This window comes from Chiroxiphia lanceolata, chromosome 1 (assembly GCF_009829145.1).
Source record: "Chiroxiphia lanceolata isolate bChiLan1 chromosome 1, bChiLan1.pri, whole genome shotgun sequence".
In the NCBI taxonomy this organism is placed as follows: Eukaryota; Metazoa; Chordata; class Aves; order Passeriformes; family Pipridae; genus Chiroxiphia; species Chiroxiphia lanceolata.
The window spans coordinates 74,336,108-74,364,074 of record NC_045637.1 but is presented as its reverse complement, the minus strand read 5'-3'; the positions used below and the strand labels follow the sequence as shown (position 1 = coordinate 74,364,074).

Genomic DNA, 27,967 nt, shown 5'->3' with positions numbered 1-27,967 from the left:
AAAATAGTAAGATAAAATAAGATAAAAAAGATAAATAAGAAAAAAGATAAAGGGAAGAGTTGAGCTCTCCCCAGTCAGTAAGAACAAGTGAAAGAAAAGTGAGATGAAAAAGATCACACTCACAATTCCTATACCAGACTAATGATTTAAAAGTTGTATTTTTGACAGTGTTTTATGAGAATACAGTGCACAGTATGTTTTTTAAATAACTTGATTTAAAAGTGAATTTCTCATAGATCCCTTTACAGAAAAAAGCATAAAGCAGTACAAACTCCTCTGTGAGTACTAAGATGAGCTACAGAAAATATTAATTAAGTTGAAATGAATTAATTTGTCCAAGGAGAATTTCTGGACCAGTAATTAAGGTTCCAAATCCTTTCCTTCTATCTTCTAGAAAGTACCCCCTATGACATTTGAACTCACCAGTACTGTAATTACAAATAACCAGAGATTTGGTGGTTGTAAATTAAGCAGTATTAACTTAATGGGAAAGATACTAAAAATAGACTTGAGAGGCACATATTAAATTCCCAGACCTCCAGTCATTCCCTTCTCTTCTCTATTTGCTAGTTTCCCACTTGGCAAAGCACACTTAGAGCTACTGAAAACACATCTATATGACACTTATTATTGAATCTTAATCTGTGATTTAGAAGTTTCATGGTTATTATCTACTTACTAAAAAAGCTTACATTTTATAGCAGCTAAAAAACCTCAATTAACTTCTGATAACTACAGATCAAAATAGAATAATTCTCAGAAAGAAATAACTCAAGTATTTTCTAACTCTTATTAGAACAGTTATAGTGTCTTGTGAATTAAACATACAAGACACTAATTTTTATTTTTTTTTGATCTGGCGATTTGTTTCAGTATCTAGATGCTCAAATCACCGGTTCAGTGTGGTGAGCTTTACTTTGCCAGCAAAAATTTCTTATCTAGAGTATGACTTCAGTTCTTCAACCTCAAACCCTTCTGCCAAGAAAGACTACTGAAAATACCCAAAGCAACATAAATTCCTTTTTAAACTGATCATTCAGAGCAAGTAAAATTTTGTGGCATTTTTATCTGGTATCTCTTCGAGTGTATAAAATGCTCCATCTTGTCACTAAAATGATGCTGCTTCTACACACAGTTGTGTCAAATTAACAACACTAATGAGCTTGAGTACCATAATCCAAAAGCAGAGAAATTTCAGAAATTCTCAAGAGGAGTTTACATCAATAAGGCAGGTATTTTACCCTTTTAGGGTTCAAATGACTGAAAAGTATATACCTACAGTTTGGGCATTTTTAACTTTTTTTTAAACCTGTGAGAAGTTTATGTCTAAGAAATTTTCCTAGCACTAACTATACATGGAATTGGAACACAAAAATATTCCTATCTTGTACTAGAAATAGAAAGAGTCTTGGAAAGATTTAAAGTTACAGCTCAGCTTCAGCATCTACAGGAAGGAGCAACGAAAATGGAGTAAAATGTGCCACTGATTAGAATTTATTATTTTCTAAAACGTACGTCAGTCTAAGTTGTATGAACTAAGGAAAGCTGTCCTGTAGCAATTTCGGACACAAAATGGAAGCATATTTGACAACTCTACAGTCAGTTACGTTCTTGTGAACCTCCCTCCCTCCCAATACTGAGCTCCAAAAATGGATTCTTGATGTAAAAAGTGATGTAACTATATCTAGTGAAAACTATAAGGAGTAAAAAAATATCCTAGCCATTCCTCAAAGTATTGCATTTGCTCATAAATTAAATTCCATGAGATTTCTCCTTTAATTTAACAGTATTACAAATAAATATTATTTTCTGTGCTTCGGTTGATATAGTTAAGGTTTTAGTAGATTTCCTATTTTAAACCTATTCACTTAAATTTAAAATTAAAAAGCTAGAAAACAATAAATATTTACTATTCATATTCCCAGTTCATTTGTGGTTCCATTTTTAGATGTCACATCTTCATTTATTCTGAGAGAATAGCCTTAAAATTAACCTGCATTACACTTCACAAAGGATCTTTTTAAAATCTAAGAGCAAATGATACTTACCAAACACGAGTATGAACAATGTATTTAAAGACACCACCCAAAAGACATGTTCCTGCAAGGAGTATTGGAGAAAGAGGAAGGAAGATGACAAGGAAACAGTACATAAGTATCAGTCATTTAAATAAGTAACTTAACTTTTATATCTAAACTTATTTCAGCTGCCTATTATGATCAGAACTTATATATCTCCTGTTAGAGCCAAGAAATTTGCTCTAATAGAAAGACTAAAACATGCAGGACAGATTATGAAAGCACCTGTTTACATTCATGGACATTTGCCTCGATATGCACACTTACTTTTTTGCTTCAAAACTCTTACTTTGTAAAAATAAGCTTTTATTTTAAAATCATTACAGTTCCACCTTTAAAAAGAATTACATGAAATGTGTGTGGATATTTGTTTCATAAATAAGAAAAGGTTCATCTAAACTTTTAACAATTAGTCTTCATCACAACAAATGCACTGACAAAACTGGCAGCTCTGACTCTAGAAATGACAGCATGTCTCTATTGTTTTAATATTACTTTTAGCTAAGATGTGACCTAAGCCATAAGTACACTGGAGTTTTTCTTTTGATATTAATGTTATGGTCAATCACTGATAACATAATTGTAAACCTAAGCCATTAAAGTTATGAGACTTCCATGAAAAAACAAAGTCAAGAAACATAACTGAAGATCTTATATTTTAAAATCTAGTCTACACTACAAATTCACTCGTGGTGTTCTGGTAGTACTAGGGCAAATAAAAGACATCTAAATGAGAACACTATTTTAACTGTAACATAAAGAGCAAAACGTAAGGTTAGAACAGGTAAGTATTTTCAAAGTATGCTTTTTAAAAGAGTTTGGCTTTTATTTACAATGGAGTACATGATCCAAAGTTATCTATGTCTTTTAAAAATTACATTCACAACTCTATTCTGTGAAACTCCTAAAAACCCCATTTGTTCCATCATGACATCATATGAAACCCTCTTTAAAGAAATATATGATATGAAAATAGGGACCTCAAATACAATGATGTACTTTAAAAAAAAAGATACTAAAAAAGTCTTCTATAGAAATTCTTGAAATGCAGGATCGCACTTACTAAAAAAACCAGAGATCCATCAAGTCCAAGCATCTGTGAAGATAAGAAAGTTTATTTTACTCACTCATCAGAAACATTAAGCAATCTGCATCTAAAATAAGCCTCTTTCATACCAACCTTTAATGTCCAATACAGTCAAAAGCTTTTTTTATTGCTCAACCAACAGAACCAGGACATAAATTCTTAAAGATAGAAACTAAGTTCTCATTCAACACAGTAAACTCAGTTGATCAAAGGCAGTGATATACGTGTGGAACATCTTAACACTCATGTATTTAAATACCTCAAAGCAAACACAGAATCAAATAATTTATAGGGTACTTCTCTCCAAGACTTTGAAAACTCTGACAAAGATTTTGTATTTACAAAATATTTTAGTGATTGAACTGCTATTTAAATTCATGTTTAATCAACTCAATATTAAAACACAAAAGCAAATTTTTTGTTGCTTCCTTGTTGCAAAGTATCAGTTCATGTTGCACTGAGAAAAGTAAGTTAATATTTTACTTTTTATGTATAAAAGCAACCAGTAATGGGAACATTTGCTACACTATATATTTTAAGTTTAGAACAGAGTTGTTCTATGGTTTGGGAAGACAGGAAACAAATCCTTCATCACTCTGCACAGCTGCTTTGGGAAGCATCCACAAAACAGCCAAAAATAAAGTACCTATTAAAAAAAAAAAAAAGAAATCTCCTTTCCCCCCCACTTCAAGGGTATCTTACTATTTCAACCCAGACACTCCTACTCCACAATTACTGCTGTAAAGTTCCCGGTTCAAGGCTCTTTTTTTTGTATGAGGATTTTGCACTAAGTTCCAAGATATGAGCGCTGCACATATTTTAGAAGTAAACCAAGATGCAAATATTTTTGAAAATTCAGAAAACGTGCATGCTATTTTCATAAGATGAAATAAGAGAAAAAAAACCTACCCCAACTTTGATACTAAATGCCAAACACACATCTATTGCCTATGTCAGCACATAATACTGGAAACAGTTATGAGAATATGTGGAAACTGATTTCTATATTCCTTAAGAGGCAACAGAATATTTTCAATTAGGAGTACATTAACACTTCCCAGAACATAAATTGGGTTCAGAAATGTAACACCTTCATCTTGAAATAAACCATAGAATGATTCAGGTACCTGAATTTATATATGTCCTTTATAATGAAATATCTCTTAAAACACATTAAGAAGCTTTTAGTAGATACAAAACAAAGATCAAGACCTGTCGCTTGTGATGAAAACTGTATTTATCCTACTCTGCAGTTGAGGCAACAACTATACCACAGTCTAGGAATACAGTGAGTAGTTTTATGTCTTCTGCCTCAGGCACTGGCGACACTGGTAAGTATCATGAAGTTGCTGTATCTACCTTCAAGCAGATTTTGCTGCATGTGGTGAGCTTTGAAGTCAGATGTTGGCTACTTCTAGACCAGTCACACAAACCTAGTTCTTGAGTCTACTCTATGACTGCAGTGCACATGCATCTCATGCTCTAATTACAGAATTTGTGATCCATAAACAAACAGAAGTCATGTTACATTAAAGTGCTCCATCATTTTTAAAGAAACACATTTGTTTTTCGCATATTAACCAAAATTTCCATTTTGCTCCTTTAGTCTATTGTTTCCACAAATACAAAAATGAAGTATTAAACAATACATAATGCAACACCTGTGCATTCCTAATCTGGCCCAGCATCCTCAAAACAAGCTGCAATTAATTTCTAAACCTGACTAAGTTGAAGACTTCAGAAAAGTCTGTGCTAAAACATGTTTTAAGCTGCTACTACATTTGAAATCGAAGCAATGCCTTTTCTGATAGTTAACAACATTTCGTTTATAGTATAATAACTTTTCTAGGTAACTAAAGGCTCTTACTGAGGGCATGATATCCAAATCTGTCTCAAATGCATTTTAACACAGTTTTACAAATAATTTCAAGTATGAGTCTGAATTATTAAATTCAAGAAAATTATTCTTACTCACTCGCTCCCAAGTAAGCTCTTCTGCTGCTCGATCCCATTCCAAAGCATTCCAGTTCATGTCATCTGAGGAGATAATGGCCATTTTTACAGCTGTTAGACTCACTCAAAGCAACATGTAACCACACCATGATATGTTTTAAATGAACAAAAAGACTTGAGTGCATAATATTCATCTTATAACTGCTGCTAGCTTTTCAGCAAGAAAATGCTTCAGCACTCAAAATTTGCAAGAGTGGGAATTTACACAGCTTCCTTGAATTATGATCGTTCTATATTCAGGGGTCTAATTATATTTAATAAGAACTAGAACATTACTGTTTTGAGTCACCTGTTACCTTGTGCTCCATTGTTTGCATCTGCTGCATCTTCTACTACAGCATCTTCTTCATCTTCATTATCCTCCTCCTCTTCATCTACTTGTTCTTCTTGAATTTCAGGGTTCTCTCCTACAACTACATTCTCAGCAGCTGGGTTAGCAGGTTGGTCAAGCACAGCATTTTCAACACCTCCATTTACAACAGCCTGAGCCTGCAGAAACAGGATTTAGTGTTCCGTTAAACTCATCATCTTCTCTCCATACTTTTATCCTGTATGTATATGAAACTGAATAGTATTAAAAAATGTCAATAATATAGGTCTTAGATAAGCATTACATTTGGGACCACTAAACCTTTAAAAACAGGAAAAGAAACATTCAAATTTCTTCATAGAGTAGGTGAGGTAGGAAAGGACCTCTAGAGATTGTGTAGTCAACACAACTGAAAGCAGGGTCAGTACAGCAGGCTGAGCAGTGCTGTTTCCTCTTGGCTTGTGAGTAACTTCAGAGGTGGAAACTTTATAACCTCTTTGACCAACTTTTTCCTGCAGTTGATCACAGTTAAAAACCTACATTTTTTTTGACTGAATGGAATTTCCTGTATTTGAATTTGAGCCTACTGCCTAATGTCCTGTCACTCAATACTACCAAAACAACTCTGTCTTCTTTACACCCTCCCATCAGGCATTTATACTAATAGACTAGTAAGGTCCCTGAGCCTTCTCATCTCCAGGCTGAAACTTTCCAACTCTCTCAGGTCCTCATGATATGTCAGATGCTGCAGTCCTTTCATAATTTTTGTTGGGTCTTCACTGCACTCACTCCAGTATGTCCATGGCTCTCCTGTACTGGAGGAGCCTAGAACTGGATACAACACTCCAGATATGGTCTCACCAGTGCCCAACAGAGGGGAACTCTCTTCATCTTATGAAAACTACCATTATATTTGGAAGATGATAATTCGAAGCCAAGCGAGCCACTCACCAAAATGAGAATTTCTACCTCTGTCTTTAAAAAACCTGACATTTATTAAAAGAAAACAAAATTTAGAATTATTTCCTTCCTATGCACGTATTGCTTATATCATCTCTTCTCCCACCAAGAGGCTTCTGTAAGAACTAAAGAGGTGCATGTGTGTGTTGGGGCTGAGGGAGGGCAGAGAAGCGCCAGCTTCAGTTGTTTCAACAAAACTTCCAACTGGTTTGAGAAGAGTGAGTTGTTAACTCACAAACCACTGAAATACTTAAGAAAAAGACAAAATAAAAGCAAGCTGATTCTTCATTCACTATGCCTGAGAATTCAGCTTTATATGCACAAAATTATCTTTAAAAAAAGGGTGAAGATAGAGACATAAGACCCTAAACAATGTTATACAAAACAAACAACTTCAAAAACATAACAGTGGTGTCACTATGTTTATACAGAAACACATGTTCAATTTCTGCTAACAAAGATACCATCCAGTAAAACAACATCACTGGGTTCTGGTAATTTATTAAATCACAAAATTACATTTTCTAAATTTATCATGAACTACTGAGCAGTTAAGTTTTACCTCATTTTGTTGACCAACACCATTGAGTGGCTGTTGTTGATTTTGTTCCAACCACTGTGGTGCTCCTCCGTGGACGATCTGTTCACGTAACCAAACAAGGCTGATAAATGCACATAGAGTGCATGTTACCACAAAACAGCCCTGCAAACAGTCAGCCAGTAAGTTCTCCCTGTTAAAGAAAACAATAAAGCATTAATGACAAAAATATTTTGCTAGGAAAACTAAACTCAGTCATTGTTAACCATCACAAACAGATCCTACTAGTCCAAATTAACAAATAAACTGGCATTTGTTCAAAAAGCTGAATTTATTTATGTGTCTAGGTGAAGAAAGTATCTAGACATAATTTTAATTTAATCTTAAAAAATCTGTTCAAAGAAGGCTTATTTTAGGAAGGCTGTAAGTACCTGTGTACAAATGGTTTAAAGTGCCAGGATACACACCAATTTGGAAAAGGTTTTATTTCCCTCTGGTTTGGTTTGTGAAATTAATACTGTAGTAAATATTCTTCCAAAACAGGATCTGACCAAATATGAAGAATATTTTAAAGAGTAGCTCAGGAAAAATAATCTTTAAGAATAGCAAAGCTACTAAATAGTGAAAATAGTCACTAGGTAAACGGTTTGATACAGTAAAAGGGTTTTTTAAATAGCTCAGTGCATTATATCCAGTCCACTGAAGCATTTTATCTGCTGAGCTACCCTAATCAGAAAAATGGAACTGCAGGGTTTCCCTTCAACTTTTCTACATTTCAGGTAGTATTTTACCCTAGATATTATCTCTGTCCTTTAAAAACCCTAATCTATCAGGTCATACATAACTGTAAAGCAGTAGCAAAACAAAGTTCAGCCAGCCAACTGAAACTAGGGTTTCATGCAATGAGAGGTACTTAAACTATCTTAAGCAATCCTCATCCCTAATCTCAGGTACCTCCTCCCAGTTGTTTCCACCCTTGAACTACTTGACTACAGAGAATCTACTCAGAAAACTACAGTATACTCTTTAATAATAAGTAGGAAACATGCCACACCAGTACTCCACCATGCCCAAAGAAGCATCAGCCTGGTTCTCCTTGCAGCCACATACTTGTGCCTGCACAGCACAGTGAATACCATGGGGACATGAAACTCACAATGAAAAGAGGCTACTGTAATTGTCTCTGTCAAAGAAATAAATGTCAAAGCAGTTTCACAGGCCATTAAAATCTGACAAATACTTGAGTCCTTTATTTTCTCCCTAGCCTGTAACAGACAAAAGAAGAGGTGCTCAAGTTCATTTGTTTCAGATTCTTCTCAGAAAAATAAAAACAGAATCTACGCTACAGACATAACAGGAAAAATACTCTTATTAGACCAAAGTACGCATCTCTCTCCACTAGTAAAAATTAAATGTAACGTGACCTGAGATCTCAAATCAAATAGTTCAACTGAGATGACTTAGCTGAACCACACAGAACACTCAATCAAAATTTGCTTGATGTGCAACTGACTCTACCTAAACTGAGTTTCAGTTCTTCATGTTCAAGATAACGAAAAAATAAGAACCAGTCTGAAATTCTATTGTTTGGTGTTTACTGATTATTTAAGTAAAATTGATTTTAAAAGGACAAAGACAATATGTAACAGCAGATGGTGACTGAAGAACTAAAAATCCAAGTATCAGCTAGAAGAAAATCTGATAAAAAAATAATAATCCCTATCGCGTAAGAGACGGAATGGATAAAATTAAATTCAAAGTATAAAAATGCAACAAAGAAAACAGAATGTGACATTGGCAACACATTTATTACTATTCTACTATGTGGCATCTGATTGAAACTGTAGGACATAAATTTTTTTAATTATGTGTAATTTTGCACATAAGTTTTCTTTACATCAAATACAAATCTCCATTACCCAGGGCCCACTTTGTAAAGTGAGCTTTCAAGCTCTAAAAATCCTGAATAATGGAACTTCAGAGTGAAATGATTTCTACTGTAATGCTGTTGGCCATACATCTCATTATGCAAAGGGTAACTAACGGGCAGTTGCTCGGGTAAGATGGCAGAAGGTAACAAGCATAACTGGAAGAAAGGGACACCAAGTTCCAAAGCAACCATTTTCAGGGCAATCTGACTAAACCAGTTCTTTGTATCAAACTGTTTCGGTACTTACGTTGACAGAATATCTAATGGCAGTGTCAGTAGTGAGCTCACAGAGCCAGTAAACAAGCACTTGTAGATACGACCTGCGTGAATAAACAGAAGCTTGGTATAAATTTGATTTCGGTTATAGCCTCATTTGGACCACAGGTACCCTTGTTTCACCTCATGTCCAACTAAATTTATGGCAAAGCAGAAAATCTCAACTTTCAGAGAATGAACAGAACCCAAGACCAGATTCAACCAGTGGAACAAAGCTGTATTTATTTTAGCTGCATATTCTTGAAAAGTGTATATTCAAAGTGTAAGAATTGCTATACTAGGTTAGACCCAAGATTTATCTAGACCTGTCTCCAGCATGGTCACACTAAGGGAAGTCTAAGGAAGAATACTGAAATAGGTTAAATATACTCGTAGCGATACTTCCTCAGTACATTCTCATATGATTCATGCAAAGCAGCTCAGTTCCTGTGCCATAATATCTCATTGCTAATTAATCCGTGATGGACTTTTTCCCCCCCTTAATTCGTTCAATCATATTTTGAACCTTTATAACCTCCTGGTATTATATCATACAGCACAGATCATCACCATTTCATTTTCTGTTTCAAATAACTGTTTTATGGATTAATACTTGATGTTAGTTAATGTTAGCTTTTTACCATGATTCTTTGGTCACATAAACTTAAGAAGTAGGCCATCAATGTATATAGTCTGCTTCAGAAAATTAGGTGATGCCAGTATTGTGCTATTCTCAAACTAAGCCTGGGCCAGCTACAAATGAAAGCATAGAAAATACTGAGAAGCTGTCTGGGGAGATGCATCTACTCCCTGCTCTTTTGTTCAATGGGTATATTATGGTTTGTAAAGATGCACTTTCAACCATTTCCTTGACTGAACACTACATCCCTTTTACAGTTCTCCATCTTCTCTATATTTTTAGCTTGTTGAAACATCAATAGTTCTCTTTCCATCCATATTTGGAAAGTGAATTTCAAAATGGATACTACAGTAATTTAAATGTGCACTCTCCTTTCTACTAAATTCCTTTACTACTTAATGACTTCGTTTACATTTTTTAAGAGTTTTACTAAGTAATTTAGCTAAGGAATTTTACTTTTCATAGAAAAAGATAAATACTGCACTTTCATTTATAGAGGATTAGAAAGAACAGGACAATTTTTCTATCCTAATATTAATAATTGGCATCAAATAAAAACTTCCATGTAGATTTTAAAGATACTTGAAAAGAGGCATTATATTGGAATAAGAAATTTAAAAGCCCTTTCATGCATTTTTTCCTATGTCTTAACATCTTCCTGCATTGCATTACTGGCTTAAGAGTCCAATAGGTAGAACTGAGTGAAAATAAGTGAAATAATGTCTTCGATTTTTTTTTTTAATAAACCAATAATGGTCTCACAAAACTTTGTTGCAGAAAGTGGTCTATTTCCCTGTGCACAAGAGTATTATGTACAAAAAATTAATACTTACATGCAGTAAGAGGTACTACTCCCAACCACGCAAAGGCCACAAGTGTATAATGAAACCAGTATCGTATTGCTGTGCCAATACTTGTAACCAGTCCAGCAAAGATGTCTTGGATTGGAAGCCGTGAAGGCATATCTGGGGAATAAACTGCATAGAAAAGGCACTTATGAAACCTTCTGTCCTTTAAGGAAGCATTTATGTAAAGGTGTTGCCAACTACAGAATATTTGTATCTGCCAAAAGCTTACCAGAGGAATAAGCATATTTTACAGATTCTCAAGAGATGACTCCAAACGAAGAACAAAAAATTTCACAATGTTACAATTTACTGGAATAGGAAAATTAATAAACTCCATGCTAGTTTTTGACTTAAGAAAAGTTTTCTTAATAGCTCTATTTATCCACTGTAAACTCCGACTACCTCAAAATAAGCTTATGAAAAAGCAGATTCTAAATGCAGTAGCCCTCCCACCCAACACTACTTCAAAGATACCTCTGTCTATTATTTATAAACGCAGTTCATGGAAAGAGCACAAGGAACAAGAGCAATTTGCAATTTTGCAAGCTGTCCATTTGTCTGTGCTAGATAATTTAGATTCCATTTGCTATCCAACAGCACACACAAAAAAAACCCCCTGAAAAACAAAAGCAGAACACAGAGAGGAAAATTGAAGGGAGTTGATTAAGTATCTACATAGATTGAATTCTACACATAATGACTTTTACTTTCAACTTTCGTACCATGCAAGATTTCTTCTCAGAACATTACTATTACAGAGCAAAATGCAAATCTCTCACCCTGTATAGATATTTTCATAATAGTAAATTGTCTTGACTTTTTAAATTCAACACATACATTGCATAAGCCCATCCATACCCAAAAGCCAAGAAAAAAAGTGATGAGGTTTCTTCTTTTGCAAACAATTAGAAAACACCTTACAATTTAATTACATTTTCTTAGTTTCTACACACATACGTATACCAAGAATTGGTAATGCACACTATCAGTAACAGATCTGAATTAAAAAAAAGATAAACTACAGTTGGGAGTTGCACAAAGACATTGCTGCCTGGATGTCTGTTATGTTGGAAACACCTGCACTTGAGGACTTTAACATAATGGACTATTTTTTAAAATCTCATAAACTTCTAACTACATATGGAAACTCAAATTTTATAAGAACAAATAGAAAAAAAGGTTTTCCTTCTCTCTCATGAGCAATCCTTTAAGAGTCTAAGAAATACTGCTTTCTGCTGTCTACCTGCATCCCCTTTTCCTACATTGCTAATCATCTTTTTACTAGTCTCAGTGAAGAAGCCTCTACAGGAGAAAGAAATTCTTCTTTTCTCTCCAGGGCTACCCCTAAGTTTCTGTATTGTAAAGAGAACTCAAGAACAGGGAAAAGCAGTATCAACTGGCAGAAGTACTCAAAGAATGGGCAGAGACTGGTACATTTCAACAAGATGTGGATTGTATTTGACACAGAGTAACAATAAAAGAGTAACCCTTAGACAAATAATAACTGGTTTTAAATTTCAAAGCTCCTTATTCACCAGGTAGCTGGCAAGGAACTGGGATTCATGAAAGAAAGGACTAATAACATAACACTAGGGAAGTGTACCTGTGACAACTCAGCAGGAAATTGAAAGCAGGACACAAACATATTTTGACACTGCCTACCAATTTACAATTTTCTTGTTACTGAAACAGATTTAGTGCACAATTTGGTACCATAGAAAATGCCAACTGAAGTCTTACTAATGATCTCTCAGTTCACACTGAACAAACATTCTGGAAAATATCTGCCAGGGGAGACAAGAAACCTTTGTTAAGGGTGCAAAAGAATATTTACTTACAGTGTATCTGTTACATATTTATGGTACCAAGCAAGACAACTCACCAGATACTTTGAAATCTTTTTGGTTTTCAAAAAACGTATTTTGATCAACCCTTTGGAACTGCAACAAGCACTACATGGAAAACATTAACGTGGGTTTGAAATTAAAAAAAAAAAAAAAGCCTCTTTCAGGAATTACTGATCACTCACACAGGGAACTGTAAAAAAGGATGGTCATCCTAACTCAGTAAAGTTAAAGTGGCTATAAATGTTAGCAGTTCTACATACTCACTTTTCTAATGTCTCTAGGATTACAACTGAGCATTCAAATAAAAGCACAATGTAGCTACTACTCAGAAAACAAGCTATATCACCCACACTTTAACAATTTGATGATTTTTTTATGATTTCAGGAGGTGGAAGTAGGGATGGGGAAGAATGTTGTTTTTCCTGTGCATCACACCTCAAAATATATAAAGCTTCTACCACTAGAAGCTTTAGACCATGATGATAAGATAAAGCCCTTCTACGTCCCACAACATTCTGGTGGGTGAAATGCAAGAATTCCTAGCATGACAGGAACCCTGGTGTGCAAGCACACTGCAGCACTGAAGCCTGCTGTCAGTGATTTTCATTGCTAATCCCCCCACTTGTGTCTGTCATCTACTGCCATTTTCTCTCTACATTCCTTTTATCCACTCCACACTACACCACTTTGAGGCCTGAGACTTTGACCCACAGCATACATACCCTTCACTCCCTTTCAACTTGTCCTCCTCATCCTTCCTCCATCTCTTAATTCCTATCCCACTAATCTTTCCTAACTCAGTTTGGGAAACCAACTTCCTGCATTATTTACCAGAGTTTCTCCAAATAAAAATCTTTCTACTAGAGACCAATTAAAACAATAGAGGTTTTTTTATTACAGCATGAAATTCAAACAGACTTTGGCTGAGCTTTTCATAGGTCTAGTTCGACTTTTTTGAACTGTACAGGCCACAGAAAAACTACTAGAAAGCTTTTTGGATAGTCAGGTAGCACCTATGCAGCTGTTATTGAAGTTGTGAATACTAAATTTGGGTATCTGGTTACTTTCAGGAGGGAGTGTTTTGTTCCACCCTTCCTTCCCCTCCCGTAAACCTAACTTTTCCAGGAATACAAATATTGATTTTACTTCTCCAAAGCAGACACCATGACAAAAATCTGCTATTGCACTGACACAAATGAGGTAGGAAAAACACAGGGCTACCTTTAGAAACTGCCATTTAGCCTACTTCACAGAATCTCCACACTTACAGTCCTCTTACCCATAGATTTTCTATTTACTATTACACTTGCAAGCAATTTATATGCCACCACAGTCATTCTTGTGCACTGACCATGAAATAACATCATATAACTCATAAGTAAGAATCATTTATTTAATAGTTCATGGGTTAAAGCACAGGTTTGACAAAACAGGGCTTGTGAGTTATTCTTTAAGTTGGACTAGATGATCTTCAAGAGACCCTTTCAACCCAAACTAGTCTATGTTTCTGTGTTTTACACCCTTGAGACACATGCAGACTTCACTCTGGATTGCTAAGGTAAAAGGAGAAAAACTCCACCCCTTCTCATGCAAGTCACAGGTCTAACAAACACATGAATTGATTCATATAAATCTCCACTGTGTGTATACTCTGCACCCTGGAACTGGCAGAAGACACACTGAATTCTGTGCTAGAATACAGTATTTTGTTTCAGAAGTTTGTTTTTCCAAATTACTTTCCAGAAAAGCTAAAGCTATGGACTACTGTGTTAAAGTTTGCCAAAATGAACAGGTAAAAAAATCAGCCCATTATATCCTCCAATAAAATCCTAATTACATGATAATGGATAAACCCAACAAAATGGGTCACTCAGCATAATTACAAAGCTTCTTAAAGATTAAGAAAAAAATTGAAGATCAAAAAGTTTCGAAGTCTTCCTACGAAAACATGCAATTATTAAGTGATGTTTTTTGCACAAGTTGCTTACAAATATGAATATATAATTGAATACTGAATTATGTCGGAGTGATACTCCTTTTTCTTTACCTTAAAATTTACAAACCATGAACTCTTTCCCATTAAGATAGCTATGCTAGTCTCATCTGGAAGGTTTTAAGATGATCAGAAAATACCAAGGCTTGGATTAATTGAAAATTAATGAGTTAATTGAAAAAACCCCAACCTTAAGTATTGAATGTGGAGAATCTGAATGGGCTATAGGCTAGCTTAGGAGCTCAATCAATCCAAATGATTCACAGGAAACCATGAATCATTTGTGCTCCTGATCCAACAAATTTTCATATTAACAGCTACAGGTGAACAAAGGCAGCAAACAACAAGAAAGGAAGAACAGTAACAAACCAGGACTAGAACAACAAAAATAGTGAGGTCCTAGTGCATTCAAGCCTTCAATTAGTAACTTTGCATGCACAAATCAAAAGCTTATGTCAGATTATAATAATTCATAAATGGAAGAACACCCTGCCCATAGGACTTCCTTAATTTTTACAATCTTTGTATTAACTAAGCTTGTGACATTGTATCAATCACTTACCAGCAATGTAGCTGCACAGGAAGCAGAGAAATGAACCCATCCCAATCTCTAGCCAAAGATCAGGTTAGTCTGCTTCCATATTTGTGTTTTTGACAATATTTATGTTAAGGTTACCTTCTACAGAAAGGAGAAGTTTTGAAAACTGTATTTTCTTGAGAAATACAGCCACACCTTCTTTCATGGGTCAGTGCTTATGAATGTTTAGTGAGACATCAATAAAAGCACATCCTTGCACATGTAAAAGGAGAGCACATGTGGGGAGGGAAAGAATACAGAGCAGTTGCCCTTTAAAAACTCAGAAAGAAAACTTAAGATTTAAAAATGAACAAGCACCTTGACATAATTAAAAATGTCCAAAGCTATTTTTTATTTTTAATAGTTGTGTTAATTCATAAGTTGAAGAACGGCAGAAAAGGAATTCAATTTAAAACATAAAAAACTTAGCTTTAAAGCATTCATTTGAAAATCGGAGTCATTTGCCTACATGACTAAACACATTTAGAGAATGATGCTATTATCCAAAAGAAAAATCCATTCCTTTGTAGTCCTGCCAAGATGCAAGTTGAACCTTCTCCTCTTTCCTTCCTTCCAAACAGTAACTAAGCTAGCAGTTCAGGTACTAAAGAAATCACAAGATGTTACACAACTTAAAGAATAAATGCACTAGAAATAGTTTATGAATACTTCATACACAAAAAGTTACACTTAGCAAGGGATCATTTTTGACAGAATGACAACAACAGCCTTAACAGGCAAACCAAGCTCAATAAGAGAGGAGTTGCTGGTATTCCTGCACTATTATTCTCAACTTAGTGCCTGTCTGTTGAAGCACAGATATTAACTACATACATGTGTTTGTTTGACCACATCCCATGGTGAATTAACTTATCTGAAAGTGTGTTACACCTGGCATGGTTATAGGCCAGATCCAACTTTGCTCACCATGACTGGCATATACATCAATCCCCTTTCTGCCTTATCATTCTCTCCAGCACCTGTGACTCATTCTCTCCCAGCTCCCACAGGCAGATCCAGCTGCCAGACTGGAAAGCCATTATTATGTCTCAAAGAAAGGGGTAAGACAAACTAAGGAAACTGTAACTGCACAAGCATTGGGTGCAAGGAAACAATGAAACAAGACACTCTGGGTAGAGAGGGCAGGAGGAATCTGTGCAGGGGCCTGACATGTTGCTACCAACTGTGGGCAGCCTGGTATGAAAAAAGCACACCGCAATATGGAAAGCCAAGAAGAACACATTATCAGCTCAGGCTGCTCAGTCAGGGGAGTGGCAAGTGTGTGACAGGAGGATAAGGAGACCTTTCCTAGAGGTTGAATGTGGAGGAAGCACTCTATTGCACGAGGAAGAAAGAGGTTCACTTACTATCAACGTCAAAGCTCCTATGACAAATGGTAACTTGTTAAGCCACAGTAACTCAACTGTGTTTTCTCACATCTGTAACCTACAATTACATTACAGGCTGTGCTGCTAACAGCTGTGTCAGTCAAGGATTAGCTTCTGCAGGAACACCTCTGTTGATAAGGGCAGTGACTAAGCTTCCTCTTATCAATAGCAACACGTGTATAAAGTGTATTTCATTAGAACGACTCATCTACTTTTTCCTATATCCCAAGGAAAACACTATACACCTTTGTGGTTTGTTTTGGTTTTTCTATACAAAACTAGAAAGTCTTCTTTCTTCTTAACAACTAATAAATCACTGAAATGCCATTTTCTGGTCTTGCACACTATATTCTGTAGAGAACCTGGCAGCAGAATGCAATTTTGCAAGTGGCTAATAACCGGGGATCACTCTTAATTTGCAAAGCTTCCAGAAAGAACCAACGTAATACCTTTATAAAAATGTTTAACAAATAAAACCTGCAACCAGATGATCTCTGTCTTACATTCCTTATACAGGTCTCTGTAGTATTTAAAAATAATAACCTGAAGCATTTCAACATAAAATATGCTATTATCCTCATAAGACAGACTTAACATTGCACATTTCACTGCTGGTCTAATGTGCTTAATTAACTGTTAGCAGAAATACAGAATACTGAGTTTCAACATACAGAAGGATAGTAGACCATGGGATTTTTGGAAAAGAAGACACATGAACTAAACCACCTTAGCCTCAGTTTTCTCTACCAAAGTACAAAACTAATAGGGAAAAAACCAAAAAACAAAACCCACAAAAAAACGTGAGAGGGAAGCAGGAGATGGGATGAGTGAGCAGCTACCCTGAAAAGGAGCTTTGATTTTTATTGTAGTACACACCTGAAACAGTCAAACCATCATCTTTCCCAACTCAAGACAGCTTCTACAGTGAGGATACTCATCAGTTTAAAAAAAAAAAAAAATTACTTATCTTCAACATGAAGAACTGAGTTCAGCAGTTGTAAGGAATAAATCAGGACAAGTAAATGTAAAGAGAAAAATGTAGCATAAAACCCACGACCTGCTCAACAGGCAGTAAGTTGGTAATACTAAATAAAAAGCCTAGCCTGCCACCAAGCCAAAGGACCTCACCTATTTCTACTACAACCAGTTAAAATGTAATTAAGAAGCCTCTGGGAACTATGTAAAGATACAGTAATTCTTCATCATAAGTTGCCTAACCTATTTAGTTGTATCTAACATAAAAGGCAATGTAATACTGGGTAGTTACTGTATCTTGACTGAAAGGGAAGGGGAATAATCATACTTTGCATTATCTGTCAATGTCATTTGACCTGACACTGACAGAAGTCAAGTGGTAGTTTCAGGTAGATCATTCAAAGGTAGCTGAAAACTGGTGTTCAAATTCAAATTTTGCTGTGGTTTCACTTTACCATTCAGGCTTGCAAACACTCAAATTTATCAATGAAGCTGAAAACATGCCATACTCTGTAATGCTGGCAACAAAAGAATGGGACTGAGGCTGTCAGAAAAGGTACAGAATAATACTTCTTTTATGTCTCACGCAAGATTATGAAAGAACCAAATTATCCATTATTTAAACATTTCACACAGTATGCAATAATATGCATAAGAACTGCAATTCAAACAAGAATACAGAAGTTAAAACACAAGTTTGGATCTATCATGCTGAATGAAAAAGTAATCACTTCATACACACTAAAAGAAAAAGAAATTCTGAAAAAATAGGAGCAGTAAAACATACTTACTTGGTGTGAAAGCAAATCTGTGCTTACATAATTCACAGTATTCTTTTCTGCTGTGTTTAAGCCACTGAACTAAGCTGGAATAAAAAGTGATCATATTAACACATGTTATATATCTCTCTGCCCTATCCCTCCATTAAGGAAAACACCAATTCTCTGTTTCCAAACATAAGTCAGGATATTGGTACTGTCAAGCAGGACTTAAATTAGCACGTTCATTAAATCCATTTAGGCCATCAAGGAAGTTTGAAAAAGTAAAAAAAGGTAAGCTGACATACATAAGTTACATCATTGATAAAGTAAATTCTTTAAGTACATTATTGATCAAAGCAGATATTCTGGCATGGACACCCACTAGTGACACCAGTTCTTATTAATACTTCAAGATATGACATACAGATGCACACAGCTAAGATTTAGAACTGTTGTATTTGTGAAAGAATGGCTACTAAAATACCATCAAAAGGAAATGTGTGCTATAGACTAGAACTACAGTTTTCATTTCAGCACTTCCTGATAAAACACACACCTCAAACCCCTAAAAAGTACTAGGGTATTTTTATTTCTTGCTATGAGTTTAGATGTTCTTTCTATTCACAGCTATAAGTGGGCAGAAAATGCCCCAACATACTAATTTTTCTGCTTAGTTTTCATAAAGCTGACATATGATCAGAACTGTAGTCCCAAACACAAGCAATTATCAGTACTTTCTTTCTGTACATAATTAATAATTTTTTTGTGAATTGTAATGAATCATCATGTAAAAAACATCAAAACCCCTAACACATTTCCATTGAAAATTGGATTTTTCTTACTAGTTAACCTGAGGACTCTGCAAGTAGTGTTTTTAGAAACATGTTATTGTATTCTAATTAGAAAAAAAAAAGTTAAGAAAGCTACAGGCACAGAACTCACCATTCTTGATGAATAAATTTAATACTGCCAGTACACACACATGGATGATAGAGGGGTTTCTCAGGAGTTCCTTCAGACCGACAGACTCTGCATATATCTGCTGACAAGGACAAAAAGCTTATTACACTACTGTTTAAAGAACTCAAATGTACAAGACAAATTATACAATTACATTCTAGAAACTTTGCCATGTAGCAAAATGAAGCCAGAATAAACTGGAAGAGGATGAAAGACAGATTTCATCAGACGCAAGACAAAGACCAAGAGATGAACAGAAAAAACAACAAGAATGTTACTCGCTTGATCACGTCATAAAAACTCAAGACACGTCTTACAATATTTTCAAGATTTCCAGAGAACAGACACAGTTAAACTACAGGAGGAGGTGTTTTTTGCCTAAAAAGTTATTGCTAAAACAACATACAAACTGTTAAGAATAATCTTCCTGAAAGCGGAGACTTAGAAATGGAAGAATTCAATCTGAATTTTGAACAAGTTAAACATACGCTTAGCAGAAGGGATTTAATAATGTCCAACAATGACTTATACAAGTCATTTGCTACTATTGAACCTAACGTGGATGTTTCTTTGGTGCTCTTGATTAAAAGGAAAAAAACCCATCATAATAGACATAGGTATTTTGTGAGTTTGCTACCCAAGTTGAATAAAGCCAACCATCTAGCAGTCTACTGTCTAGTCACAAGAGAAAAGACATTTTCTATTTCATAATTACTGTAACATTTCAATAGGTCCTGCACCTTCTTTATTCCCTATTTTTGATGTTTTCTTACAACTAAAGGTTGCAAGATGTTTTGTGGACAAAGAAGTGAGCATAAATCCCTCCCTCTAAAGAACAGATGTCTATTTAATACCATTCAGTCAGCTACACGATTAAATAGAAATAAAAATCAAGTATTTTATCTGCTTATCGATAGATTCATGGTATCTTCCCTTTACTCCTCCTTTTATTTCTATTCAGGAAATGAACATAAAATGCCCATTTTTATAGAATATGTGAGCTTAGGATTTTCTCTTTTGTTAATTATTTCTGTATCAACCACCACCCCACAAACCTGCAAGAGTATAACACATACATACCAGAGATCATTGTCAGAAAAATACCAACCGAAAGTACTGATGTAGGAATACTGCAAATATGCAATTTCAAGTCTGAGTCACCTATCTTTGTTCTTGGTCGAAATCTTCAAAAGTTAATGCTTTTCTACATAAAGTTCCAAAAGATACCAAAAATTAAATTATTTTTTCTAATAAAGAGGTCACAATATGACCATAAACATAGTTTACGCAGTATTAGAACAGTTTCTACACATAAATCATAAGAATTCAAGTGATTCAAAAGGAAAAAACCTCAAACAATTTCCTATCTATAAAAGTAATATTTGATTGAATTCATTCATGCAGCACAAAAACCTACAACTCACAGAAAGAGGTATTCAATATCACATCAGTGATGCCACAAAGAGACATAAAGAGCACTTCTGTCACAGCCGTATTGAGCAACGACTTATCACTGCAAACATCAAGAGTCCCTGGTTTCTCTGCTGATAAGAATGACCAGAACTACTACTTCACCTAACAAATGATTCTTTTACCACAGAGAGCATTTCCAGATGGCTGCACAGGACAGGTCTCTTCAGCTGACAGGCAAGCTCTACCCACTCGCTGTGGCATGCCCACCTCCTCCTGCATTCTTTCCAACAGAGCTGTTCCATTACAGCAAGTTGACAACTTGGTACACTAGATTGGCCTCACAAAGCCTCAGACCAGCGCTACGACCAGCACAGGAGACAGAATGTGAAACCAATGCTTTAAGGATACTCTCTGGCATGAAAACAAGTTCAAAGCACACTGTTCCCTGAAAGATGCCCATTGCTCTCTGAATCTGCTCATTAATGGCCTGTTGACTCTCACAGCCAACTGTTCACTTATTCTGAAAACTGTTGGGAACATAATTTGCATTACTGAAAGCAAATGAATTCTGTATTTGAGAAAGGATTGCCTTTGTCACTTTACTAAAATAAGTTAAACCTCAATTTTGTTTTTTCAAAGGCTATGAGAATTTCGAGATATTTCTACTTGTTTTATAAATCCAAATTAACATATTATGAGTGTATTGGTCTGGGCTGTTAAGCAGCCGATAGCTTCAAATCAATAAACCCCACTGAGGGTCAACATGTAAAGCTATGCACCTTATGACCTCTGCTGTGTTCAGAGGGAATTCCACCGTGCAATAGTCACTAGTTTTCTACGTGTACACACACTTTGCATCCTGTTCTTCATGCACGTGTCTTGGAAAAAATGACCTTGAATAATACAGTTCCTTCCCGTTCCCCCTGAGAATGAGTCTGTGCCTATCACCTCTCTGAATTTCAACACTGCAATACTGAAAAGTGAAGATTATTTTATTTAGCAACAAACTGATTTAACTAGAAAGAACCAGAATTACCTCTCATCAGCAAAACATGGTATCTGGTGCTTTCGAGTGCTACAGAGAAGCAACTCTTAGATTCATCCCGAGGTGAAGTAGCTCCCACTTAGGTCTGACATTATGACCCTAAACCGCCTCTCTTATTTGAGCTCTCACCATCCAGTTCAGTTTGCTAACTCCACAAGACAATTCAGTCAAGCACGAAACCCATCAGTACCACAATATTGTTATCAGACTATCGATAGCTAGGGAAGTCCATCTGACACTGTGTAGCAGAAGCTGAAGCACACATTATTAGAGCATGGATTTTCTCTTCCTTAAGGCACTAACAGAGTCTTTGCTGCTGCTGGTGGTGTTAAAAGCTTTCTAACCTTGGGAAGCCTCTTTGGTGTTCTGGCAAGCGGCATGAAGGTCTAATAGCGGGAACTGAGGTTTGAAACTGTAGAAGAAGTTGTAACATTCTAGTGGTATTTATGGAAAGTGAGTATATAGACGAGTTACTTTCACACTACTACACAGAGCTTTTGAAGGTAACATTGGCAAGACCACAATATAATATCTAAGCCTGCATATATATGTGTGTTTATACATAAAAAAAACCTCAGAAAAGTCCAAATTCTAAGTGTAGAGTTTAACACAAAGGTTTAGTTAAAGAAGACAATGCCTTAAGATGTAACTAACAACCCGCTTTTCTTTCTCTTCCTGGTCTTGCTGTTCACCTACTTAAGTCAGGTATGATCAAAGTCTACCACTGGTAACAGCCTCTAACAAATTATCAACTATGCTGTTTGAATTAAGTCCACTGAGACAGATTTACCAACTGCTGGAGTGGTGGAAAATCGGCTGGTCGTTTCTCAGTATCCACTTCTCAGACTGTGGAAATCCAAGTTTTCTGGCCAAGTGATCAGTTCATTTGGTTAATTTCATCAGTGTGCCTATTGCTCTACAGAGTTGCAGCAAGCAGTTTTAAATGTTAGATTTTAAAGCCACTAATATTTTGACAAACCATCAGTGTTCATGAGTATTAAAGATGTCTACAGCACATTCCAAGGGACATTACTACAAAGGTGCTGTCTTATTCCATCCAGTATTTCATGTTTTTCTACCTTTTTTTTTTCTTTTTAATCCTCTCAAGCTGGAAAATCAAGTGACATCAGACAAAAAGCTACATTCAAAATGATGCCAAAGCAACAAAAGCCAAGACACAAAACGCTTTCCTTGGAACTGCCTTGCTACTGCAATATGTGTTTGTCCCTATTGCTTAAGATGACAAACAAAGCTCTAATACTGCAATAAACACAGCACAACACACATCCTTTATTTATTTTTGTTTGTGCTACAATATGAGGTCCTGCTTTATGGAAGTTCTCCAGTATCATCCTGAACTAAGTAGTCCCTCATTGTACTCCCTCTCACTCTCTGGAGACATTCAAAACGCACCTGGAGGCGTTCCTGTGTAACCTGCTCTAGGTGACCCTGCCTTGGCAGGGGAGTTGGAGTAGATTATTTCCAGAGGTCCCTTCCAACCCTAACGATTTCTGTGATTATCCGAGCAGAGCAAAAGTGCTGACAAAACATATCCACATTTGATCTCAAGTAATGCCCTTAAAAATGGAAAACCCCTTAAAAATAGAAACTACACATTCAAAAAACCCACAACCAAACCCAACCCCCCCAAAAAACATGACCGTGATCTCTTTGACAGCTTCTTTTTTAAAAGAACTTACTACGTATCAGTCTACCGTAAAAGAGACAGAGAAACACGCCAGCTCCTGCATATTTCAATATTTTCGAACAGATTTTCCAGCACACGCAACAAAGTTAACCTTGCACAAGGAGCAGCAGCTGCTATCGCTATGCGGCCGAGAGCGTACATTTAAGCTCCGCTGGGTTACAGGCAGGGTGGGACAGGCTCGGCGGCCCGGAGGGGGCTCGGAGCAGTGCTCTCCCCCCCTCAGCGTGCGCACCCCGCCTGCCGCCGCTTTACGCCCCCGAGCAAAACCGCAGCCTCCGGCGGGCCCCGGTGTCCAGGTGCCCCGGTGCGGCCCATCCCAGCCCCGCTCCCGGGGTTCCCACAGCACCGCCTCCCCTTCCCTCCCCCCGCGATCCCCGGTGTTATGTAAGGGGCGCCGCCGCGCGCGCCGCCTCACGCACTGGCTCCCCTGACCCGGCCCAGCCCGGCCCGAACCCCGCGGGCCCGGGCACCTGCAGCCCCGGGACGGGAAACCCCCCCCCGGGCGCTGACAGCCCCTCGCCCGCCCAGCGGACCCAGCGACGCCCTCCCTGCCCCGGCCCTCCGCCCTTGGAGGGAGGCTGCCCCGGCAGAGCCCCCGCCCGGGGGGTCGCGGCACCGGGCGATCGCGATACCTTCCTCGGCGGTCTCCATCTTGCCGGGCTGACGCAGCGCCGGGCGGGCGGGTGGTGTGAGCGCGGGGGGCGGGGCCGCGCGGAGCGGACGGACCGGCGGCGCCGGTGGGGACAGAGCGCCGCGCCCGCCCGCCGCGCGCACCCCCTGCCGGCCGCGGGGACAACGGGAGGCCCGGGAGCGGGGCCGGGCCGGGCCGGGCCGGGCCGCCCCGGCCCTCGGGCAGCCCCATCGTCGCAGGACTGCCCCGCTCTGAATCACAGAGTCAATTAGGTTGGAAAAGACCTCTGAGATCATCGAGTCCGACCGATGACCGAACACCACCTTGTCAACGAGACCATGTCTCCGAGTGCCACGTCTCCGAGTCTTTCCTTAAACAGCTCCAGGGTCGGTGACTCCACCAGCTCCCTAGGCAGCCCACCCCAACGCCTACTCACTGTTACTGTGAAGACATTCTTCCTAATGTCCAGCCTGAACCTCCCCTGGCACAGCTTAAGACTGTGTGCTCTCATCCTGTTTCTTGTTGCCTGGGAGAAGAGGCCGACCCCCACCTGGCTACAACCTCCTTTCAGGGAGTTTAGAGAGCGATAAGGTCCCCCTCGAGCCTCCTCTTCTCCAAGCTAAACAACCCCAGCTCTCTCAGCTGCTTCTCATCACAATTGTACTCCAGACCCTTCACCAGCTTCGTTGCCCTTTTCCAGACCTGCTCCAGCACCTCAACCTCAATTCTTGAATTGAAGGCCCCAGAACTGGACACAGCATTCGAGGTGCAGCCCCATCAGTGCCCAGTACAGAAGTATCACTGCCCTGGTTTTGCTGGTCACACTCTTTCTGATACAAGCCAGGGTGCCATTGGCCTTCTTGCCCACCTGGCCACACTGCTGCCTCATGTTCAGTCTCTGTTGATCAGCATCCCCAGGTCCTTTTCTGCTGGGCAGCTTTCCAGTCACTGTGCCTCCAGCCTGTAGCACTGCATGGGGTTATTGTGATCAAAGTAAAGGACCTGGCATTTGATCTTGAACCTCTGTCAGCCCCTGGGCCTGCCGCTGTGGGCAGAAGTGAGCAGGTGGTGGAATCAGGGTGGTGGGACAGGGTGGCCGGCAGCTGGGTCCATGCTAAGGACAGCAGCCATAGCAGGGAAGAGCATGGGAGTCAGGCAAAATGTAGCCAGAATTGGTTCTGGATTCTACTCCAAGGTCAAAGAGAAATGCTGCCTTCCTAGATGAAGTCAACCAGGCTTTTGGGACAGTCAGTGTTCCAGGGACCAGGAATGTGTAAGCAGCCCTAGAAACAGCCCTCCTTGTCCTCCTCCTCCTCAGGGGCAAGTAGTTACCTGTGTTCTTCTTCAAATCCCATCTTGCCTTTCATAGCCAGAACTTTCCCAGAGAACTAATAAATAGTTCAGTAAAGCACAAAATCTCTCTTAGCTTAATCATTGATGTTTTCAGGTCTTGCTGGCCTAAATAGCTGAGGCAGCATGCATTAAAACTTTGTACTCTTCCATGTGCACAGAAAGTTGTAGGTCAGTCTCTGGTGAGCTGGCAGGGACACTGTTAAGGAAGAAAACAATTTAATTTTATTCAGGATAAAGAGGAATTCTATACTGATGAAATGTATGCATGTATTGGTTTAGGTTTCCATTGTGGCAGATGTTTTAACCCCTCTAGTTGATTAACAAGTCATAGCAACTTTCAGCTCTCTTTACCACATGACCCTTTGTATCCAGCCAGTCATTAAATCCTTTGCATTAAGCCTTTGGCCATCAGGTCAGCAGCAGAGTGGATGGTAGTTCAGGTCTGGACTTGGAGTGCAGAGATGGCACGTGCCCAAGCTGCAGTTGTATAACTCTCTTTTCCTAAACTGTAATCACGTTAGTACCTTCAAGATTATCTCCTTCAGCCTAGTGGGGTATATGATGCTGGCCTGTGCAAGCAAAAAAATTAAGGAAAAAGTGGAGGTTTTATGTGGCTCTCCAGTAGCTGTATAATTGCAGGAAATTCCTGCAATAAAACACATGTAAGCTATGCTACCATACCCAGCTCTTCTGTGTCCTCCCTCTCAGAAAGGCAAGGTGGAAAAATGCCCACCTATAACTTAAAAAAAAAAAAATCCTTTTATTTTAAAAGTAGGCTCATTTTTATGTCAACAAATTATCTTGGCCTATTAAAAAAGTGCCAGCATAGTACTGAGGATATGAGAAATGCTGTAATATTAATTTTGTCTGAACAAGGAAAAACTGATGGAAAAAATAGATGAAAAAGCAAAGAAATGGGGCACTTTAATTTCCATGTACATTTGTAATTCCCACTCTTTATTTCCTAGAAATGTAACCATTATTAGTTACTTTACTCTGCTGCAATAAATATGAATTAAATGTCATACAGAAGACTCTAAATTGTAATTCACATTGAAAAGGCCATGGCAAGATTAATGTATATAATTCTCCAGTTTTGGTCTCTCATGTTAGGCTTCTTTAAATTAGATGAAAGCTTTTGAAAGGAGGACGCTGTATGTTACCAGTCAATAATTTCATTCCTGTCTGTATCTGTCTATTCAGCCATTTAAATTACCTAAAAATCATTACATATCTACCATCTTCTCAGCATTTAGAATTAATCCCAAAATTTTGTTCTTACTCAGTGTTTCATATGGGCTACAAAATAGCTTACCAGTAAATGTGAGTTGAAGGTAGGCCATTATAATTTAAACACAAAAAAAAATATAGTATTTTACTGTAAGTTAAATTAAATGAAATCTGTCTCAACCTTCTTGGTAGTTTTGGTGAACATATTATTAATCCTCATCTATTTAGTAATATGTTAGGTGTTATTTGCATAAGAAATACCCATGGCTTAATTGGCCCTTATTTTTGGTACAGAGAAATGTGTTGGAAGGTTGTTATTGGCTTCAGACTCTCAACAAAGTCAAGAATTCATGACCAAAGGCACTGAACAAATATACTGGGGAAAAAAAAATCTCTGCTCCTTTTAAGGTATTATATGGATAGTGGAGGAAATATGGTAATTTTACAGGTGGAAACCGAAGACAGTAATAGATGTAAACCCAAATCACAGAAAGTTATGGCAAAAGGAAAGGCATATTTACCATGGATAGGAAGAGTGGAAAAAAGACAAGATTCTTTTGAATGTTGTTTTATTTTGATAAAATGTTTTGGGTTTGTAACATTTATATGCTTATATAATGCATTTTTATTCAAAAGTTCTCTTAAAAGAATACAAAATAAATATTGCAAAATTAAAGCTACCCACCTTTTGTACTGACATTTCCATCTTTCTTCACATTTTAAAATGGCTTCGTAAAAGTGATTCCCTTATATTTTTAGAGTTATTTTGAAGTTCGAAGTATTGAAAAAGCCAAACAACAAAAGATACTGCTTTTCGGTTTTTATTTAGATGAACATTTCAAAACACATTTAGTTTCTTAATTGGTTGTTTGGGGTTTTTTTCAGTGTTGTCCTAGTTTTTTCCCTCAGCTGTTCACCTCGCTCTCACTGCAAAATGGGTTCAGCTGGTTATGAACAGCAACTTGCAGAGAAATGTGGAAAACATAATGGATTATCTTAAGGAAAACCAAATGGATGTCAGCTTATCTTGAATAATCAGGCAGTATTTGAAGTGAACATTTATCTGGTTGCTAAACGATGCACCACTGCCAGGGAGGCCTAGAGCTTCCATGGCAGGAGAAAAACTGTTAGAGCAGGCACTCCTGTAGCACAAAGTACGGCCCATAGAAAATGAGCCTGACAATTAGAAAGCACAGAGGTCTGCAGACTACAAAAACATGGTGAAAGCCACTGTTAGCCTGGGTCTTCCCTATGCGCTTGCAGGACCTTTAGAAGACATGCTTGCTGACCACTGTCTGTTTTGCCATGACAGCTCATGAACCATCCTTAACCAGCAGGCAGCTGCTGTGGCAGCAGGTTCCTGGCATGAAGATGGAGAGAAGTAATCTCGCATGTACTGTGTGTGCAATAACATTTACCCCTGCACC

The 27,967-nt window shown here is 37.6% G+C and overlaps 1 protein-coding gene across 2 annotated transcripts in view; it reads right to left on the bottom strand.

Moving 5' to 3' along the window:
* The window catches only part of MARCHF6 (membrane associated ring-CH-type finger 6), a 46,266-nt gene extending 22,207 nt beyond the window's left edge, over window positions 1-24,059 (bottom strand). The window contains exons 1-10 of one of the 2 annotated variants that reach the window (XM_032684020.1): window positions 23,959-24,059; window positions 19,143-19,239; window positions 18,231-18,304; window positions 10,645-10,788; window positions 9,164-9,236; window positions 7,011-7,179; window positions 5,475-5,667; window positions 5,141-5,202; window positions 3,142-3,174; window positions 2,049-2,100 (exon numbers count right to left, since the gene is read on the bottom strand). In XM_032684020.1, coding sequence (XP_032539911.1) covers window positions 2,049-2,100; window positions 3,142-3,174; window positions 5,141-5,202; window positions 5,475-5,667; window positions 7,011-7,179; window positions 9,164-9,236; window positions 10,645-10,788; window positions 18,231-18,304; window positions 19,143-19,239; window positions 23,959-23,977 — 916 coding nt within the window. In that variant the 5' untranslated portion in view covers window positions 23,978-24,059. Of the gene's footprint in view, window positions 1-2,048; window positions 2,101-3,141; window positions 3,175-5,140; window positions 5,203-5,474; window positions 5,668-7,010; window positions 7,180-9,163; window positions 9,237-10,644; window positions 10,789-18,230; window positions 18,305-19,142; window positions 19,243-23,958 lie in introns of both variants that reach the window. The other variant, XM_032684011.1, reaches the window with a different exon arrangement.
* Window positions 24,060-27,967: the final 3,908 nt, after the last annotated feature.